The sequence below is a fragment of the Oncorhynchus tshawytscha genome, linkage group LG03 (genome assembly GCF_018296145.1).
Source record: "Oncorhynchus tshawytscha isolate Ot180627B linkage group LG03, Otsh_v2.0, whole genome shotgun sequence".
Lineage (NCBI taxonomy): Eukaryota > Metazoa > Chordata > Actinopteri > Salmoniformes > Salmonidae > Oncorhynchus > Oncorhynchus tshawytscha.
The window spans coordinates 4,276,688-4,296,831 of NC_056431.1; the positions used below are offsets into that span (position 1 = coordinate 4,276,688).

At 46.3% G+C, this 20,144-nt stretch overlaps 1 protein-coding gene across 4 annotated transcripts; it reads right to left on the reverse strand.

Annotated features, from left to right (window-relative positions):
- Nucleotides 1-3,712: 3,712 nt before the first annotated feature.
- LOC112247949 (regulation of nuclear pre-mRNA domain-containing protein 2-like) lies at nt 3,713-20,136 on the reverse strand. Of its 4 annotated transcripts, XR_006080179.1 has the most exons (11): nt 19,824-20,134; nt 10,425-10,554; nt 10,054-10,211; nt 9,869-9,921; nt 9,262-9,388; nt 8,215-8,390; nt 7,810-8,113; nt 7,455-7,733; nt 7,132-7,311; nt 4,809-6,923; nt 3,713-4,609 (listed from the first exon to the last, which is right to left on the reverse strand). XR_006080179.1 is itself a non-coding variant. In XM_042307902.1 (10 exons), exons 1-10 carry the CDS (start codon nt 20,038-20,040, stop codon nt 5,533-5,535), a joined length of 3,012 nt encoding a protein of 1,003 aa, XP_042163836.1. In that variant the 5' UTR covers nt 20,041-20,136; the 3' UTR covers nt 3,713-5,532. The 4 variants fall into 4 exon arrangements, 3 of the variants coding, with proteins under 3 accessions (XP_042163836.1, XP_042163825.1, XP_042163833.1); XM_042307902.1 differs by having other exon boundaries at nt 3,713-6,923; nt 7,132-7,308; nt 19,824-20,136; XM_042307891.1 differs by having other exon boundaries at nt 3,713-6,923.
- Between the last annotated feature and the right edge of the window lie 8 nt (nt 20,137-20,144).

The window sequence follows — 20,144 nt, forward strand, 5'->3', positions numbered from 1 at the left end:
AACTTGACGTTGGCAAGTGCGCGCACGTTAGTGAGCGTCAACAATGAAAGCGCGCTCACCGTTCATTTATACACCTCAGTGGCGCCCACTAATCAGTACTTAACATTCGGATATATCACTTTCAGGTACACGAGACTAACTTCACAGCACTAATCTAAAACCAACTGTCCATGAAAATGACCTGAATCCATTTAACATAGGTATGCTCAATTCCTACATTTGGTCAAATTACGCCCAAGATCAAGAGTGGAGCGTTCAAGAAACTAATCCCAATATGAGGAGATCACTGCATCTGTGCAGCGCCTGAAGATAATCGATCAACGGTGAGGCAACCGGGTTGGTCCCTGTGAGAGCCAGCAAGTAACACACATCCGTTCATTGATTGGCCGCATGAAGAGAGAAGAACAGCAGAGAATATTGTAGCTCAGAGCACCGTTATTAGGCTATTACACGCGCATAGCTCAAAAGTACTCGCCTCTGACGTGGGGCAGAAATTAGGCTACTTTCAACAGACCTCTGGAAGGAATAGTATGAATAGCCTCGTTTACATTGTTTTAATAAATAAAGTAGAATATAAAAGTAGCATATAACTAGGATTAGTTTGAGAAGCCTTGCCACTGGCATCTCAATTCGTACAGTCAAGACACCAGTAACGAGCGCATGGTGATATGATCAATAGGGTTTCGTTATTTTTATAGGGTTTCGTTATATTGGTTCAAAGCTCATAGTGGTTGTAGACGTCTGTGTATAATAGTTAAGACATAACTTGGTCATTTTATTTTACCGATATACACGTAAATATAGTTTCATTTATTCTACATAAATGTAAATAACTTAAGTAAAATATACTTCAAAAGAGTTACATAGTGTTGATCTACTAACAAACGTCAATATGATTTTAGAGAAAAGGGGGATTTGCAAGTGACGCAGACTGGTTCGTATAAGAAAAAAATATTGAAAGAACGCTTGGTGGCGCCAGAGTAAATTAACTGGGGATTTAGGACCACCTGTAAAGTGTCACTGAAAATACACTGAAATGGGTAGGTCCCTGGGTAGAATGCCCTAGTGGGACCTTGGACCTTCTCCTCAAATACATTTGAGGAGGGTGAGGAGATAGGACACAAAGAATCACAAAAATACAAATTGAGTTAAAGCCCTAGAAATCAGATTGCCCTAAAATTCACAGGTTACCCCAAATACTGATTCCAAAATCTCATTAGGGGTAAAACTCCAAAATGATATTAGATCAGTGTCTAGGGGCAATGTCCTTCTCATTGGCTACTACCTGAAATATGGACCATTATGAAGCACAATTAAATACTTGTTCACCATCAATGTCTCATACTGTGAACCCCACCACCACACAGACGTGTGTACTCTCATAAGGTGAAACCTATTTATGTTTGTATGAAGAGTATCTCAATGGCTCTCATTGCATCCTTTCCTTCATCTACACTGATCTGAATGAAGGAAACCGCTGAAATAAATACTTTTAGCACACTTGCACCACATTGCTTCCACCTATCCGGTCTTCTCAGAACAGTATATGAAGGTGATGAGAGGAAGCCACTGAGATGTGGTAATATTACAATATGATCTCAACTGCCTTTCATTAAATGGGATAGGGGTAATACATTTAAAGTACTGTGCAGTGACTGCACTGAATATTGGGTGGGTGGGTTACAGGCTTCAATGCTTTCAACGCCAGACTGTCAAGGTGCGTCATACATGCAGTGGGCTGGTTTGGGAGGAACTATGGATGTGACAGCAAAGACATGTGGACTAGAGCTCTGTGCAAGGATGTGAACTACACAACCAAGAAAATCAGTGTCAATCAAAAAGGTGAAATGCAGATGGGTATGGTAGATGCTGTTGGATGGAATCGTGTGTGTGTGTGTGTGTGGGGAAAACAATAAATGGTAACCCACTTCTGGGTTAGGACCTTCAGACTCAATAAAATAACTAAACTCATCATGGGTGTAATAGCATGGCAGTGACTACCTCACTCAACCAGAGGAGGCTGGTGAAGGGAGGATAACTCATAATAATGGATGGAATGATATAAAAACAGATGGAAAACCACGTGTTTGATACCACTCAATTTATTCCGTTCCAGCCATTACTATGAGCCTGTCCTCCCCATCTGAAGTGCCACCAGCCACCACTGGTCTTAACCGATATGGTACAGCACTGTCTTCATGTCAGTGCTCTGTGGCCCGTTCCGGTCACCAAATCAATCCCTAGTCTCTACTACGCACTTCACGTATTATGAAAGGATTGGATAGGTGCAATACGGTAATAGCTGCACCTTGCCTCTGATTGGCTTACACCTATGTAATCCTCCCATATCGACAAGTGCCTAAAAGGTAAGGCCAAGTGGTTGATTATGAATTGAATATTCATAATCGCAGAGGCTGTCTTTAAAACAAAAACACATGCAGTAGGACTCCATGGAGTGTGGTTTAAACTGTCAAGTCTTCATATGAAGTAAATGCCTGGCTGTATGTCTAAATTGTGACAGTCATAGGTAAACATAGTAAATCGCTGAACTACAGGATGGCTCAGTGGTAGAGAGAGGAGAGCAGTAGCATCGGAAAGGATTGGACACTCAAAAGATTAATGATAGAACATCATTGATGATCATAAAAAGAATAGCAATGCATCTAAACACAGAGAACATAACACAACCACCCACTTCATGACTGAATCATTACATAGTTAATGCATACTATACACACACACACACCATTAGATTCTTCAAATCTTAAGCATTTTCACTCAAAAGTTATTCAAAACAAACCTATTTCAAACTCAAGAGTACATTGAATGACAATATTATTTAAACAAAGTGTTCAAAGAAAATGATTACATCTCTGAATCCATCCTGGTGGCTCGCTGTCTGAGGTACGAGTTAGAAGGGAAGTCATTAGTCTACTGTACAGCAGGGAAACGTGCACAAAACAACTTGCCTGCGTTAATCTGGTCATTATCAGCAGTGACAGAGAAGCATCACATCATACATACAGTCAGAGTGAGAGTAGTAGCTGCTCTGTACCATTGATTAGAACAGCAGAACAGCATCGCTTCCATTCAGAAATGTATAGCAGAACACTATAAACTGATAAACTAACACTGATGGGAAATGTAGAGGAACATTTACATAGGTGTCCATTATCTTAATGAGTAATGAATGTTTGCAGACAATTCACTCATCACTTCTTCATTGGTGTTACTTGGTATTCTACAGTTGTAAATGTACAGCGTCAGAGGAAGGAAAGGAGGAAAGAGACTAAATCTAGAAAAGGTAGCGAAGGGAACAGGTCAAAAGTAACAAAAAGGACTTCTGGACTGGACAGAGACAGTGCACTGCACATGCAAGTATAGATATTTTACATCTGACATGAGGTTACAGCCACAACAAAAATCACAGCAAGAAATCCAAAACAACTCAGAACAAATGAGCAGTTTAGGGAAAAATTACATTGTTTGTACTGTTATAAGTAATGTTTCAACATTTCAATTCAGCTTTGAATAAGTAGACCAAAATAACATCTATCATACAGCAGCACCATGACAACTGCTGCGACTGGTCTTACCGGTATCCATGACAACTGCTGAGACTGGTCTTACCGGTATCCATGACAACTGCTGAGACTGGTCTTACCGGTATCCATGACAGTGACTATCAAAGAAAGTAGTACCCTCCCCTTGGTTGGGTTGAAACTGGATTTTATTAAAGACAATACAGGTAGCGAAGGCCTAGTAGAGAGTCGGGTTCATAGTTCAAACTTCTAAAGCACCCGCCTCAACTACTGAGAGTCTCCGCAACTCATCATTATCTGTTAAATGCGTCTTTACACTGGACGATTCTTCACCCCCCCTCAGATTGGAGAAATGGAGCTGGACAGAGTGGTGTTTTGTTAGAGCAATGAGAAGCACAAACATCGCTGCCTCGGTGTGTAACTAAAGCTAAGGCTTCTTCACAATGGCGTCAATCACAAGTTAGCAAATAGCGATGACTCTGCTCTTTACACAAACAACCGAGGTTTAATAGTCGCAACACAGCCAACTCATTCAGTCTATACATTTAAAAGCTGAGAAATATACAGAGGGAAGAGAGACTTAAGCATGAAAACCTCTAGGAGAGAAACAAGGTTATTATTTGCAATACGATGCACTGGGAGCACGTTGGGGTTATGGTGGAGAAACTCCACAACAGCACTGATCATAAAGTCAGCACTCATTTGGATAACCAAATCCTATTGAGAAAAATGGTTGTATTTAGGACACACTCTCAGGGAGCAACTTTGCTCCTCAATCAAACCCCCTCCCATCTATCCATCCCATCCCTCCAGCCCCTCCCATCTATCCCTCCCTCCCTCCAGCCCATCCCATCCTTCCAGCCAATCCCATCTATCCCTCTCTCTCTCTCTCTGAAAGTGTTTATATCAGCTTATTCACACAATACCGGAGGTAAGTAGAATTTTAGTGAAATAGAATAACCACCTGTTTCTGTTTCTATTTGATCTGTGCTTGTCGTCTTCCTTCTAGTTCACACCTCCATTACTCCCTCTGCTTTAGTGAGGGGAAGCAGAGAACATTGTTGCTCCTGGGGATCGGAGGAGGGGAGGGGGAGGCAGATTTGGTTTGGTTACCCATTTCATCCATAACACTGTGCATAATTGCTAAGCTGGTACTGTATTGTGGTGAGGTGACGTGCTAGTTTGTGTCAAGGTGCGATCAGCTAAATGTAGTAAAACAAATGACTCCACTAGGATTAACATAGTGAGGACAGACTGGGCTCATACCATAAGGGTTCTACACATCTTCTCCCCGTGTTGGGTAGCTAGGTGTGTGGGTCGCTTTTCATTCAGCTTGTCATGGTTAACATTTCAATAGCGTGGGGGTAAGAAAGGTCTCTTGGGGGGGTAGAAGGGACCTCCTCGGCCCCCGCCGAATGGAGGGCCAGGACGCTTGCCCCCGCGGAACATGGGTGGCTCGCGGTTTAGGTGCGGATGGACAGGGGGGCCGCGAGGGTGGAGTAGAGGTCTCTGGGGGTGGAGTTGATGGGGGCGGGGGTTGGGGGAGGATAGGCGCAGGAGGGATGGCGAGGGACGGTGTGGATGGTTGGGGTTGGGGTGTCGGGGCTGGGCAGGCGGGCTAGCTGGAGGGTGCTGGAGTGGAGGAGCTTGGGGGCGAGGAAGCAGGGGGTCGCCTGAGGGAGAGGGAGGGGTGGAGGAGGAGGGGGTGGAGGAGGGAGGTTGATGCCATCCTTGACACGGCCCAATAAGGGAGGCGGGGCACCGGGGGTGCCGGGGCGGTGGAGAGGGGGTGCGTGGCGGGGAGTGAAATGCTCTTTGACTGTGCCGGGACGAGGCATCTTAGGGGGCTCCCCTAACAGAGAGGACATGAGGGGAGTGGGACCACCTTTACCCCCCCTGGGTCCCCCTCCCATCCCCCCTCGGTCTCCTCCATCTGGGCGGACCTGGGGAGGGAGGGGCAGTTGGCGGTCAATGGGGACTAGAACCCCGCCTACCATGACTGCTGAGGGGGGGAGGAAGTTGCACGGGGGTGGAGGGAGCTGGGGCATGGGAGGGGGTGGAGGGCGTGGGATGGGTGGAGGAGGGAGTTGAAGAAGGGAGGAGGGGGTGATGATGGTGGAGGTGTGAGGGGAGGGGACCCTGGGGGTTCTCCCCATGGTAGGGGGCATCTGAAACTGGGGTGGGGGGCCATGCGGATGAGGGTGGGGAGGGTGATTAGAATGAGGATGAGGAGGAAGGTGGTGGTGTGAGGTCGGGGGAGGCATGGGGGTGAAGTCATGTCGTCAGAGCCGCCCTGAGGGGAAGGTGAGGGGGGCTGGGTATCCAGGTACCCTTCCTCATCGTACCACATCCCTCCGCCTGGCCTCCCCCCTTCTCCACCCCCGCGACGCAGCCCTTGTCCAATCACGCGGATACTTTCCACCGTCTGGATGCGCTCTCCGGTTGGCTGGCGGTTTGAGAAGCCCCCCAGTGATTGGAAAGGTGCTCCCTCTGTGCAAGGCGACACCAGCGTCTCGATACGGTGGTACTGCCCCCCCTCCCCGTCAGATGAGCCCCCACCATCCTCTCCTCCCCTCTTTCCATCCCTCGTTCCACTCATTCCTCCATCCTCTGACCCGCTGCTGGTCTTGCGAGAACCTATGGACGCTCTCCTCTCTCCTTCAGCTGATCTGTTGTTCCCGTGACTGTTTTGTCCATCCTTCTTCACCTTGCTGCTTCCCAGTGATGAAGAGCTAATCTTCCTCTTCGAATCTTCCTCCTTCAGCTTGGCGGCCTTCTTCCCCGCTCCGTAGCCTTGGAAACGAGAAGAGGAAGAGAGGAAGTCCACGTCGCTGCTGCTTCCTGTTGGGGTGATGACGGCGTCCCAAGGGTCACTGCGGTAGGCCGTGGGTGAAAGATCATGTCCTATGGATGAGCCTAAGCTCTTGGGGTCACTGTTGATGCCAAGGGGGTCGGAGGAGACACCCCCTGGTGTGTCCATGATTTCGTCCTGGGTGGGGGTGCCCCCGCTCTCATCCCTGACAGGGGTCCCGTCTACCCCGTCTCCCCCCAGCAGAGGGCTCCCATCCCCCAGGCCCAGACTGAACCCTGGGTTCCCCTGGAGGAAACGGTTGATCTTAGACTCTAGGCTGGGAGGAGAGACAGAGCGGCTAGGGAGAGAGGGAGGAGGAGGATGAGGGGAGGCCTCTCGGTTTTTCTCCCAATCCCTGGCTCCTCTGCTCCTCTCAGGTGTGTCTCGTTTGAGACTGTTGGTCAGGGGGGGTTTGGTGTTGCTAGGAGTGGTGGGTGTGGGGGGGCCCTTGGCTGCTGAGGAGTCTGGGGAGGCATGGGAGGAGGGGGCAGAGGAGGAGGAGCTACCAGACCTCAGCAGAGAGGACAGACCTGAGGAGAGAGAAGAGAAGATGGAGAGAAACAAAGATATGGGGAGAGAGAAAGTGGGGTGGGTGGAGATAATTACACCAGCAGATACACAAGTTACTCAACATAAAAAGTGCCCCCCAAAACAATTCCAACAGAAGCCTTGCATTTCCCATCTCAAAGTCTGTCTATAAATCTGCCTGTCTGGTTTACTATCTTATGTGTGTCTCACTCTGTGTTTGGGTCTTTGCCAGGGCGTTGAGGATGCCTTCAGGGGTGACGTTCACTCTGGACAGGATGCTGGCCAGGGCTGGGCTAGGAGGGGTGGGGCCAACTGGGGTTTTGGAGGAAGATGATTGGCCAGAGGGGGTGGTGGGGGTTCCAGGGGAGGGGCGAGACACAGGGCTGGCTGCTGAGAGAGACAGAGACACAGAGACACAGAGAGAGAGAGAGAGAGAGAACAATCTTATGCAAACATGTTATAAGATTTCTGTACCAGTGTGTCACAGAATCCATATATTAACTCTGCTTATCTTGCCAAGTACAGACACACACCTGTGTTCTTCATGGCTGATGTGATACTGCTCAGTATGGAGCTGATCTTGCCCAGGTCCACATTGGCCAGGTTCATTCCCAGCGGAGCGGTCGGACCACTAGGACCACTCACACCCGCGCTTGTAGGGGTGCTGGGGGTCACTGGCGTGGGGGTAGACGAGGCTGCCTTTTTGAGAGGGGATTCGGTGGAGGTTCGAATGAGTGTGACAGGGGCGGGTTTCGCTGCGATCTTGGAGCTGGTCACCTTGGAAATGGTGGCTGATGACGACTGCTTCTCTGCTGATGGAAACAAGGGGTTAGCATGTTTATTTTGACAAGGTTTAGTCTCATTGAGAATTCCCTACTGCCATCTCACCTGTGTTGGCTGTCTCCATGTCCTCCTCAGACAGATCCATGTCCTCCACATCTCTGTTGTCCCCCTCTCTCACAACCCCCATGTCCCTCTCGTCCATGGCACTCCCATCCAGGTCCGGGTCAAAGCCCAGCCTACCCCCTTGGTCTCCTCCCAGCCCCAGGAAGGGGGAGTCAGAGCCGGTGGGTGAGGGAGCGTCCTCAGAGGGGGAGGGGGTGGGAGAGTCCTCGGGACCGGGAAGGGAGGACTTGAGGGCATCCAGTTTACGTTTGAGGTTGACAACGCGGTTGGCAAAGGTTTTGTAGGCCTTGAAAATTAGAACCATAGAATTAGATGTATAAGATTTTGATTAAATTATTTATTTGATAGATGATGATCAGATTGATTGCGTGAATGGTAGATACTCACGCTGGCCACGATCTTAACTTCCTTGTATTGCATCTCATAGAAGACGTCTGCGTTTCCTAGAGCCTCCAGCAGAGGGGGCCCTACAGGCATCTGGTTCTCCAGGAAACTGACAAACTCCTGCAGCTTCTGACTGCCCTCTTCAAAGTCCTTGGCAAACTTGTTCCCTCCGGCCTTGTCTGGGGTAGTCGATGGACGGAGGACAAGAGGAAAATAAGTCATTTAAACAAGAGTACATAGAAGCCAGCCACACCAATATGTCGGAGATAACACCGCAAAGCTGGCGACCGAAGTAAGCGTGCATGTGTCCGGCTGCCACAAGGAGTCGCTAGAGCGCGATGGGACAAGGATATCCCAGCCGGCCAAACCCTCCCCTAACCCAGACGACGCTGAGCCAATTGTGCACCGCCTCATGGGTCTCCTGGTCGCAGCCGGGCTACGACACGACCCGGGATCGAACCCGGATCTGTAGTGATGCCTCTATCACTGATCAGTGTCTTAGACCGCCGCACCACTCAGGAGGGCTACTCTGATTGCTTTGCTTTACAATGTGCTTAATATTAGGAAAGTTGAGAAATAAATATAGGAGGCCTAGACTATAGAAAGATGGGATTCTCCTCTTTTTATTAGAGGCCATCAAAACTCTGTTTTCTCATGCAATTGAATAGCATAGCCTATAGAAATGTTGTGCAACATGGGCTTATAGGAACATGTACTTTATTCTATGCATCAACCAGCTATGAGCTGACTCTCGCTACACAACAGGTGATCCTATTCCCCTAAAACTCTTAACGCCAGGGCTCTCATGAAGTGTTCCATTTGATTTTCCATTGCATTGAGTGATAGAGCGCTGAGTACCAGGCCATTAGTTTGGTAGGCTACTACTGACTATAGGGGACATCAGAGCGCAGTTTTGAAGACGCCTAGTTACTGTGATTCAATGGTCACGTGGAATTTGACTGCAGTCATGACTGCCGGTGTGGCGGTAATACGGTCACCTTAACAGCCCTAGGCATGAACCCTGGCCTTAACCCTGTTTTGGCCACTGACCTTTGAGTCTCTTGAGGGCCTCCGTGCTGCAGACGTCCACTCTGAGAGCTGTCAGCTGGGTCTCCCTCAGCTCCTCCTCCTCCACCACCCGTTTGAAGCCTGCCAGCTGCTCGATGAACGACTGGGGCTGGAGAGAGAGGGGGAAGGAAAGAAGGAGGACGTGGGGAAGGAGGGAAAGAGTATTATTGTGTGCAACTCCATCAATGGCCAATCATCAGTTGAAACAATAAAGCATCATCCCCGCCACTGTTTGGGTAAAAGCTGAGGGATAGTGCTGAAGAAAAGTAACCACTCGAATTCATAGACAGAGCTATGGATACAAGGACTGACCATCCAAAATATCAACATTATCGTTTTAACCATGTTTGGAGGCTATATAGTGTACGTTGTTTACAAATATTGGAGTAAAACAAGCTTATATTTGGGGTTCTGATGGGGTGTGACAGTTGAACTAAGCTCATGAGGAATTTATAAAAGTTATATTCTTCAAGAATCAATGGGTACAAATCATTAATTTATCAAAACCAAAAATGTATGTAGCAACTGCAGATTACCTCTTTAAAAGGGTAAAAGCAATTAAGCAGAGGACAGAAAAAAATACACTTACTATGAAATCAGCCACAATCTTGGACTTCAGGGCAGCTTTGGGGTTGACTGGGGCTACAGGACAAAACCACAACACAACACACTGACCTGTTGACTCATACAGACCCAGAGGTTACAGAAATAGAGAGAGACGGCAAAAGGAAAAGATGGTGAGGAGAGAAAGAAATAGGAGCATAGAAGACTGACCTGGCGGAGGAGGCATCTCTTTAGCCTTCTCTTTCTCCCTCTCTCTCTCCTTCTTGGCCAGGTTGGCTTTGAGCTGAGTGATGAGTTCCTCAGGATAGACGTTTCTCTCCTCCCAGATAGTGAAGATCCGCTCCACTGACTTACGCACCTTCGGGTCTCTGGCAAGACAACAGGTCAAAGGGCAAGAGGTTAGAAGGGCACAGATTCAGTCAGCAAGAGATTGGTGGTCAATTTAATCATACATGGGCTATTCCTAACTTCCACCTAAATCAGATGTTTACTTAGTCTCCCCATTGACAATTAAAACGTGCCTCAAATGGAAGTTAGGATGTGCCTCACAATATTCATATAATCCAGAGCAGTTCACTCACTTGACCATTAGTGCAGCGTTGGGGAGCACCTCAGCGAAGGCTGAGCGGTAGACGATGGCGTTCTTTCTCTTGCAGTTCTGTATTACATCATTGGCTAGATAGAACAGATTCAGACGGTGGTTGGTGTCCGCTGATAGAGAGAAGGAGGAGAGGAAGACAGGGAAGAATAAGAATAGGTGGAGGAGGAAGAGGGTTAGTGGATCCTCAGAAGCCTGACGTTTAACCACATCAAAAACCTTCACCAGCCTGAGCGTAGACCACCCTAGTCCCACGGATGACCAGCCCAAACCTAGACCGCCCAGTGGATGACCAGCCCAAACCTAGACCGCCCAGTGGATGACCAGCCCAAACCTAGACCGCCCAGTGGATGACCAGCCCAAACCTAGACCGCCCAGTGGATGACCAGCCCAAACCTAGACCGCCCAGTGGATGACCAGCCCAAACCTAGACCGCCCAGTGGATGACCAGCCCAAACCTAGACCGCCCAGTGGATGACCAGCCCAAACCTAGACTGCCCAGTGGATGACCAGCCTGCCCAAACCCAGCCTAAACCTAGACTGCCCAGTGGAAGACCAGCCTAAACCTAGACTGCCCAGTGGAAGACCAGCCTAAACCTAGACTGCCCAGTGGAAGACCAGCCTAAACCTAGACTGCCCAGTGGAAGACCAGCCTAAACCTAGACTGCCCAGTGGAAGACCAGCCTAAACCTAGACTGCCCAGTGGAAGACCAGCCTAAACCTAGACTGCCCAGTGGAAGACCAGCCTAAACCTAGACTGCCCAGTGGAAGACCAGCCTAAACCTAGACTGCCCAGTGGAAGACCAGCCTTAACCTAGACCGGCCAGTGGATGACCAGCCTAAACCTAGACCGCCCAGCCTAAACCACCCTCACCCAGTGGAGGACCAGCCTAAACCTAGACCGCCCAGCCTAAACCACCCTCACCCAGTGGAGGACCAGCCTAAACCTAGACCGCCCAGCCTAAACCACCCTCACCCAGTGGAGGACCAGCCTAAACCTAGACCGCCCAGCCGAAACCACCCTCACCCAGTGGAGGACCAGCCTAAACCTAGACCGCCCAGCCTAAACCACCCTCACCCAGTGGAGGACCAGCCTATACCTAGACTGCCCAGCCTAAACCACCCTCACCCAGTGGAGGACCAGCCTAAACGTAGACCGCCCAGCCTAAGCCACCCTCACCCAGTGGATGACCAGCCTAAACCTAGACCGCCCAGTGGAGGACCAGCCTAAACCTAGACCGCCCAGCCTAAACCACCCTCACCCAGTGGATGACCAGCCTAAACCGCCCAGTGGAAGACCTATTAGCTCATGCATGCATTTGCTAATCAATTCTGGAAATATAGCAAAACCAACCAGTGTTGATGGGAAACTTCACTGAAATGATAAACAATGCCGTGCTTTTACTAAGTGACAGACAGAAAAGTGAATATCAGCTTGTCATGACATCTATCTAATGCATAATTAACGCACAGACAAAACATCATTACTGCAGCGCACACTTTTTTCAACTGACAACTTCTCCAACTGAAGCCCTGTGTTACAGGCAAGGCTAAGACATGGAAACCAAATAGGCTTGTCATGCAGGTAAATGGAGTCCAACATAAATGAAGTCTGGTTGTTGGGGCAAAAACACAGCTTGAACAGCAATATAAAAGGCTCTAACGTCTCCCTCCCTGAATATATGAAGATCCAGTTTAACATGTTCTAAGATGCAGCATGCAACACGGTAGTCACAATGTCAATAATAATGTTCAGCACCGCCACCGATCCATTCATGACACATTGTTTTCAGCAGACAGCGTTGTCACACTCCGACACAAGACAACGTTCATGATATTCATGTAATTTAAAAAATGTAAATGACTCAAAGCTGGAGAACGCCATACATTCAAAAGCCTGCACACCCAGAGGTTAGGTATTTCAAAGTGACAGCTGATGGAGTAGGGAAAACAGACAAATCAAACACAGATCAGGTTCTGATACAGACAAGACTAGAAACGGTATGTACGAGTCCCACAATATCAATTAGGGTCATTGAAGCCAGTTGATAACTGAAAGTGATATTAGCCTACGCCCTACAGCCTCAGCATCTTGTGCAGGACAGCTGTGATGACTAGTGTAAACCAACTAAGTAGGGTATATCTTAGTAAATGGTAACAAAATAAACAGATGCATTACCACTTTGTAACATAAAATAACAATACAGAAGCCTTTCATACATCTCAGTTGGGTCTAAGTGGGGAAAGGTTGTCAAGTCAAAGGAGAGAGAAACGTCCCCCCTGACTCCCCATGGGAAGATGCATTCAGGGAGGACGAGTTGGAAAGTATTCAACCAGGGGAAGCAGAGATGAAGACTGAGCACAGAACAGAAAACAACCAGCTCTATGCGCTCTACAGTACGCAAACCAAACAGCGTGGGCTCCCGAGGGGCACAGCAGTCTAAGGCACTGCATCTCAGTGCAAGAGGCATCACTACCGTCCCTGGTTCGAATCCAAGCTGTATCACATCCGGCCGTGATTGGGAGTCCCATAGGGCAGCACACAATTGGCCCAGCGTGGTCCGGGTTTGGCCCAAGATATCCAATGAATGTAACAATGAGTTCTAATTCATATCCTAAGTTCATTACATGAAACAACTCTTCTTCGAAAAGATCCTGGAGTCAAAAAATAGAACTTGCTGAAGTCTAGGCCTAACTAAGTCTCGGCCTAACTAAGTCTCGGCCTAACTAAGTCTGAGTGGTGGGGAAGGGGAAACAGTTCAAAATATCAAATAAACAATCGCTTTCAATGGCAACAGGGTCCCAGCTTCCTTCCCTGGCCTAAGTTATTATTGCAAATCTTCAGTTGAGAATATTGCAGAATGATTATGGACTAGGACATGTGATTGGGTGTAAATGTGGGGCCTTGGATGGAACACCTGTTGCACACACAAGAGTGTGTGACTGAGCATCACTGTTCTACTACAGCCGACACCGTAGTCTAGGTGGACACAGACACACTCAGGGCCACATCTGGGGGTTTAAAGTTTCAACCTCCAAAGCCATAGTGATGGGGGGGATATTTATAGTTACATATCAGGATATTCTTTTTGATTATATTTCTTATCGTTTTGACAATGTGGCAATACTAATTTGGGCTAGTTGGCTGCACCTGCAACAAAACTCCAGTATTTTTCCATAGCTTGTTCTCAATCATTTTAAATAGGGAACCAATTGTTTTCAGCACTTATTTCCATGACTGATCAAAACTTTCTCATGGTCCTCTAGTGCCTCTGCAGCGGACATATGGTGAGCAATATCTTTGGAACTTCAAATCGCAATAAAATCTTAGTATCAAAATCGCAATACGCATAGTATCGGCGCCAAAGTATGGCGATAATATGGTATTGGGAGGTGATTTGGCAATTTCCAACCCTCGCAGTCTGCTTGGCCAGGCAGACTGCGATGCCACGTGAACCATCAGATAGCAATCATGGGCAAATGATGCATTACAACAGCATTAGGCTTAGCGTACCTCTAAGAGAGACAGCCCATTTGCCGAAATTGGTTCCTCCTGACCCAACACAGAACTCCCTGACCTAGTACAAGCCAGCCAGGACCAGATATTTTGGGTACCTAATTAGCACGCTTTAAGCCTTCCAAACCAAACCGCGATGAACTCAAGTTGTAGTGGTAAAATCTGTACCACTACCTGCACCAGCTCAGGTACAGTAGGATTCATAAGTGGAAAAAAGGTATGTGTTCAGAAACAGAACATCACATAGGCCCCTACTGCTGTAAACAATATACACTTATATGTTTTCTCAATCTCATAGCAGAAACACGTGACCGAGATTAACCAACAGTTATTTCCAGTTGGTCATGCAACACATTACAACAGTATTTTCTCTGGAATATTTATTTTGCATTGGGGGGAGACCCAATAACATAGTTAAAATGATTAACTATTATTTTAACATATTTGACCATGCATATAGCGTATGCATGGTCCATATTATCAGGTATGCTATTAGCATTATCACCTGTAGCCCAACGGATGCAGCATAGTGGCTATAAATAAATAGGCTGAAGCATAGGCTTGCTTTTCTGCATTTACCCTGTTGGGCTAATCATTAGCTAGATCCCAAATGTAATCTTTTAACTAGTTAGCATCCTATTAGTGAAATGTATGTCTCAAAAAACATGCATAAATAGTGAATATAATGTAGCCCTGCCTACCGGTTAGGGTAACTTGGGGTATTCCGCCACCCGGGGTAACGCAAACCCCCTGCCTCTACTTCTCACCGAAACCACTTCATGTCACACACACACATTTTCACTTGTTGCCACTGCTCTTCCTCAACTAAAAATGGAATCTGTTTCAGCACATTTTATTTTTGTCACCCCCCCCAAAAAACAAGCGCGGTAGGGTGGTGTTTCACCCCAAGGTACCTTACAATGGACTGTGTTACATTTAGCCCCACTCTCCCCTATACACTCACAGCAAATGACCGTGATAATGTGCTAAACCATGATGTTGCTAAAAACCTCTGTGGTGCAGTTCACACATATTCAGGAGTTAAGAAATAAATAAAGTAGGAATGGAAAGCTGACAACACCCTCTTTTTAACAAAGGCCATTAAAACTGCTTTTCCCTGTGATTGCAATAATTATAGTGCATTCCTTTGGCAGAATGCAGGTTTCCCTCCCTATAGCACTCATAACATGAATGAATCTCAAGAGTGAAATAGATTAACTATTCTACTATGCAGTTATCTGATTTGTCTAGCATTACATTTTGTTTGCAGGGGAAAAATAAATGTTGACTGGACTGTTCTAGCATTAGTGTCCCTCGACAGAAATATTTATGTTTCATATTTTTGGGGAGTGGCGGCAATGATCTTGCTGTGGCGCAGCGCCACAGTTAAATGAGTGCAGCGGAAACACTGCATTACAACACAACCCTTGGAACGGAACCGTTAACACGGCCATCCAACATTCCGTGAAAATTAAAACATTTGACTTGAAAGTTTAACCTGGACAACGAAGCCTACAACTCACCAACTTTATCTTTGGTTGACTGAGTTCAAAAGCTAGTTTGAATGTTTGAGGACATCATACATAAAGCACAGCACCATAGACAACAGATATACATGTGGTTGAGCCAATGACGGGGACAGAGAGAGATGGGAACACATGCAACCTTGCAAATGTTTAGTCTACTGCAGTGCAAATCATTTTTAATTAACAAAAACTGCTCAGGGAAATGAAAGCATTGAAAACCAGCTAAACCTTTATTGCTGGAGGCAAGGAAAGTGGGCAACATCTGTTTCCATAAACAACAAAACACTGGCATATCTATTTCCATGACATATCACACCACGCACTTCATTAAATAACCCCTCAAAAACACAATGAATGACAGTCAAAGTTTAGGTCTAGGCCTACTCTAGCTAGCTAAGAATTTAACACCAGTGTTTGACAAATATAGACAGCTATGCCAAACACTGGAGTTAAAATCTTAGCTAGGCCTACCCAGGGGCATTGTGAGGGGTGGCACTAGCCACTCCTGAAATATGCTTGGCCACCGTTAGTGTCCCGCCATTCTCATTGAGTCAGAGCGCTGTCAATCTGGCTCAGATTGGAGTTAGGACTGTGGGTTTGTTCTGGCTGGCTGGCTTTTTTGGGACGACAGAGAGCCCAGCATGACTTCTCTCAGTTGAGTTGATGAAAGCAGTGCAGAGGTGGAAAATTGCTAGGTAACAGCTGTTTGACTTGACAGCAAACTAAACTAGTTTCCCAGTGTATAGCCAGTGTAGCTATTTATTGCTGTAGAATATGGCATGTGTTTGTTCTAGAATGTTATGCATGTCCCTTATTGACTGAGGTGAATGAAGCTACAGCAGCCAAAGTGATAATGGCTGGAGTTATTTTTGCCATTCCGCAAATAACATTTTAGAGCTTTTAAATTGTATAGAAACATACATCTTACACTTTAAAAAATGTCTTGGATGGGGGAGTTACCACTGGACATGGTGGTAGTTTCTAACTTGAATACGGATCACTTCAAATGTACAGTGCCTTGCGAAAATATTCAGCCCCCTTGAACTTTGCAACCTTTTGCCACATTTCAGGCTTCAAACATAAAGATATAAAACTGTATTTTTTTGTGAAGAATCAACAACAAGTGGGACACAATCATGAAGTGGAACGACATTTATTGGATATTTCAAACTTTTTTAACAAATCAAAAACTGAAAAATTGGGCGTGCAAAATTATTCAGCCCCTTTACTTTCAGTGCAGCAAACTCTCTCCAGAAGTTCAGTGAGGATCTCTGAATGATCCAATGTTGACCTAAATGACTAATGATGATAAATACAATCCACCTGTGTGTAATCAAGTCTCAGTATAAATGCACCTGCACTGTGATAGTCTCAGAGGTCCGTTAAGAGCGCAGAGAGCATCATGAAGAACAAGGAACACACCAGGCAGGTCCAAGATACTGTTGTGAAGAAGTTTAAAGCCGGATTTGGATACAAAAAAAATTCCCAAGCTTTAAACATCCCAAGGAGCACTGTGCATGCGATAATATTGAAATGGAAGGAGTATCAGACCACTGCAAATCTACCAAGACCTGGCCGTCCCTCTAAACTTTCAGCTCATACAAAGAGAAGACTGATCAGAGATGCAGCCAAGAGGCCCATGATCACTCTGGATGAACTGCAGAGAGCTACAGCTGAGGTGGGAGACTCTGTCCATAGGACAACAATCAGTCGTATATTGCACAAATCTGGCCTTTATGGAAGAGTGGCAAGAAGAAAGCCATTTCTTAAAGATATCCATAAAGTGTCGTTTAAAGTTTGCCACAAGCCACCTGGGAGACACACCAAACATGTGGAAGAAGGTGCTCTGGTCAGATGAAACCAAAATTGAACTTTTTGGCAACAATGCAAAACGTTATGTTTGGCGTAAAAGCAACACAGCTCATCACCCGGAACACACCATCCTCACTGTCAAACATGGTGGTGGCAGCATCATGGTTTGGGCCTGCTTTTCTTCAGCAGGGACAGGGAAGATGGTTAAAATTGATGGGAAGATGGATGGAGCCAAATACAGGACCATTCTGGAAGAAAACCTGATGGAGTCTGCAAAAGACCTGAGACTGGGACGGAGATTTGTCTTCCAACAAGACAATGATCCAAAACATAAAGCAAAATCTACAATGGAATGGTTCAAAAATAAACATATCCAGGTGTTAGAATGACCAAGTCAAAGTCTAGACCTGAATCCAATCGAGAATCTGTGGAAAGAACTGAAAACTGCTGTTCACAAATGCTCTCCATCCAACCTCACTGAGCTCGAGCTGTTTTGCAAGGAGGAATGGGAAAAAATGTCAGTCTCTCGATGTGCAAAACTGATAGAGACATACCCCAAGCGACTTACAGCTGTAATCGCAGCAAAAGGTGGCGCTACAAAGTATTAACTTAAGGGGGCTGAATCATTTTGCACAGCCAATTTCAGTTTTTGATTTGTTAAAAAAGTTTGAAATATCCAATAAATGTCGTTCCACTTCATGATTGTGTCCCACTTGTTGTTGATTCTTCACAAAAAAATACAGTTTTATCTTTATGTTTGAAGTCTGAAATGTGGCAAAAGGTCGCAAAGTTCAAGGGGGCCGAATACTTTCGCAAGGCACTGTATTTTAATACATTTGGGCAGATACAAATTAACCGTTGAAACAGCAGAGGTGGCAACAAGTCTCAGAGTGGTAGGGCACATCTTTTCCACTGGGCCTGGAGTTCTTCCTGGTCTGATAACCTAACCAGGTAAAACACCAGACCTTGACAGTGAGTTGTAAAAATCAGTTGTAAAAAGGTTTTATATGGACTATACTGGGACCATTTTTTCTAATCGGGTCAGAAAACTCCTGGCCCTGGGGAGGATGAAAACCATGTCAGACTGCAGCAACCTTGTACTTGTTCATATGAATTATGTTTTAAAACACAGACGGAGACCACTATGATTGGACAGTAGAACTCCGGGCTGAGGTTGCATTATACAGGTTTGTATCATGTAGACCTATGCAACTGTAGATGGCAATAAAAAACAAACTCTTATGTAATCACTATTGTGTTGACTAATTATGTCCAGTTAATCACTTTGGATTGAAAAGGTCTAGGTAGCCTAGCCAGCCCAAGTATGAATACAAATCCAACTTGATCACATGTTCTCCTAATGCAAACAAATGGGCCATAAATACATAACGTTACAGCTTAGTTTACCCTGGCCAGGGGGATAGGGCGCATAGTAGGCTGTGTGTTGTTAGTAGCCTACAGATTATCAGACTGAGAAATCGTCTCGTTTTCTTCACATACAGCATACCAGATCGCTAATGTTTAGGTGTAGGATGCTGCAACATCCATGTTAAGAGTTTTTGCTTGTTTCTGTCGGGCTGATGTGCTATCACATTTACTAAATAAATAGACCTATGCAGGAAAGTGCTGAGCGCTTTGCACCTTGTGCCCGGTCTGTGATCTCCCTAATCTGATCGGTCAAGACACATACAGAACATGGTGATCCGATGTGCAGGACAGCAACTGTGTGTGAGTTGACGAATCATGAGGAAAATAAGCCCCCCCCCCCCAAAAAAAAAGAACACGTACTTTGTTCCTCTCTTGAATGCTTTTGTCGATATTTTGTTTTAAACTAACCCAGCTAGCCACCCGTTTGCCGGCGGGTCTGACACAGTTATGCAATACAATGCGTCGTATTTTAAGCCAATTTAACGCGTTTTGTTATACAATTTGCTAATTTCCCATGGCCACACGACTGGTGTTGCCCCCCTCTTTGCCACCCCGTTAAAACAACCATACAATCGACCCTGGGCCTAACCCAGATTTCTTCCTAAAGGCTGGTTTTTCAGCCCACTTACTTACCCAGCAACATGCATCACCTGTGCTCTGTCAACACTACCCCCATTTTAACTCTAGTTCAAACACATTTGATAGTTTGGCTAGCTAGCTAATTACCTGGGTCCTCTATCCTCTGCAGTTCTGCAAAAACATAGCGCGTGCGATGCGCACAAAACAGGCGCAATGTCGAACCATATGTGCAGACAGGTCAGGTTCGAGCAAACTAAATTGATCACACGTCGCTAGCTAACGTTAATATACATAACGATATGTTGAACTGCAGCTACTGGTAGGCACTAACTACCTTACTATAACTAGTTACATTAGCTTGCAAGGCAGCTAACTATAAGGACACATCTTATTTTAGCTATGCATGAACTTTATGGAGTCATTTGTCGGTAACACATTAGGAACATAATTGATTAGCTAACGTGTGTATAGTAGCAGGGAAAGCTAGCTAACGAATGACAAGCTAACGTTAGCTACTCACATTTCTTGAGCCACTTCATCCAGTACCGAACGATAAGGCTGTGATACTTTTTATTTTCAATGCACCAGGTCGACAGTCCCTGTATAGACTCCATAGTGTTGGATACTCCTTGGAATCTGCGGTCCAGGGTGGCCTCCAAAGCGCCGCGGCCACCATGGCCGCTAACAGCTCCAGAACCCGCCGCCATTTTTCCAGTCCTCTCTGGTACTGCAGACATGGACACCGCAATGAGTCATGAAGGTAGCAAAAGTGTGTCAGACAGGCGAGAGGAGACACGCCCCCTACAGATCTAGGGTCAGATTCTGAAAACTGACCTAATAA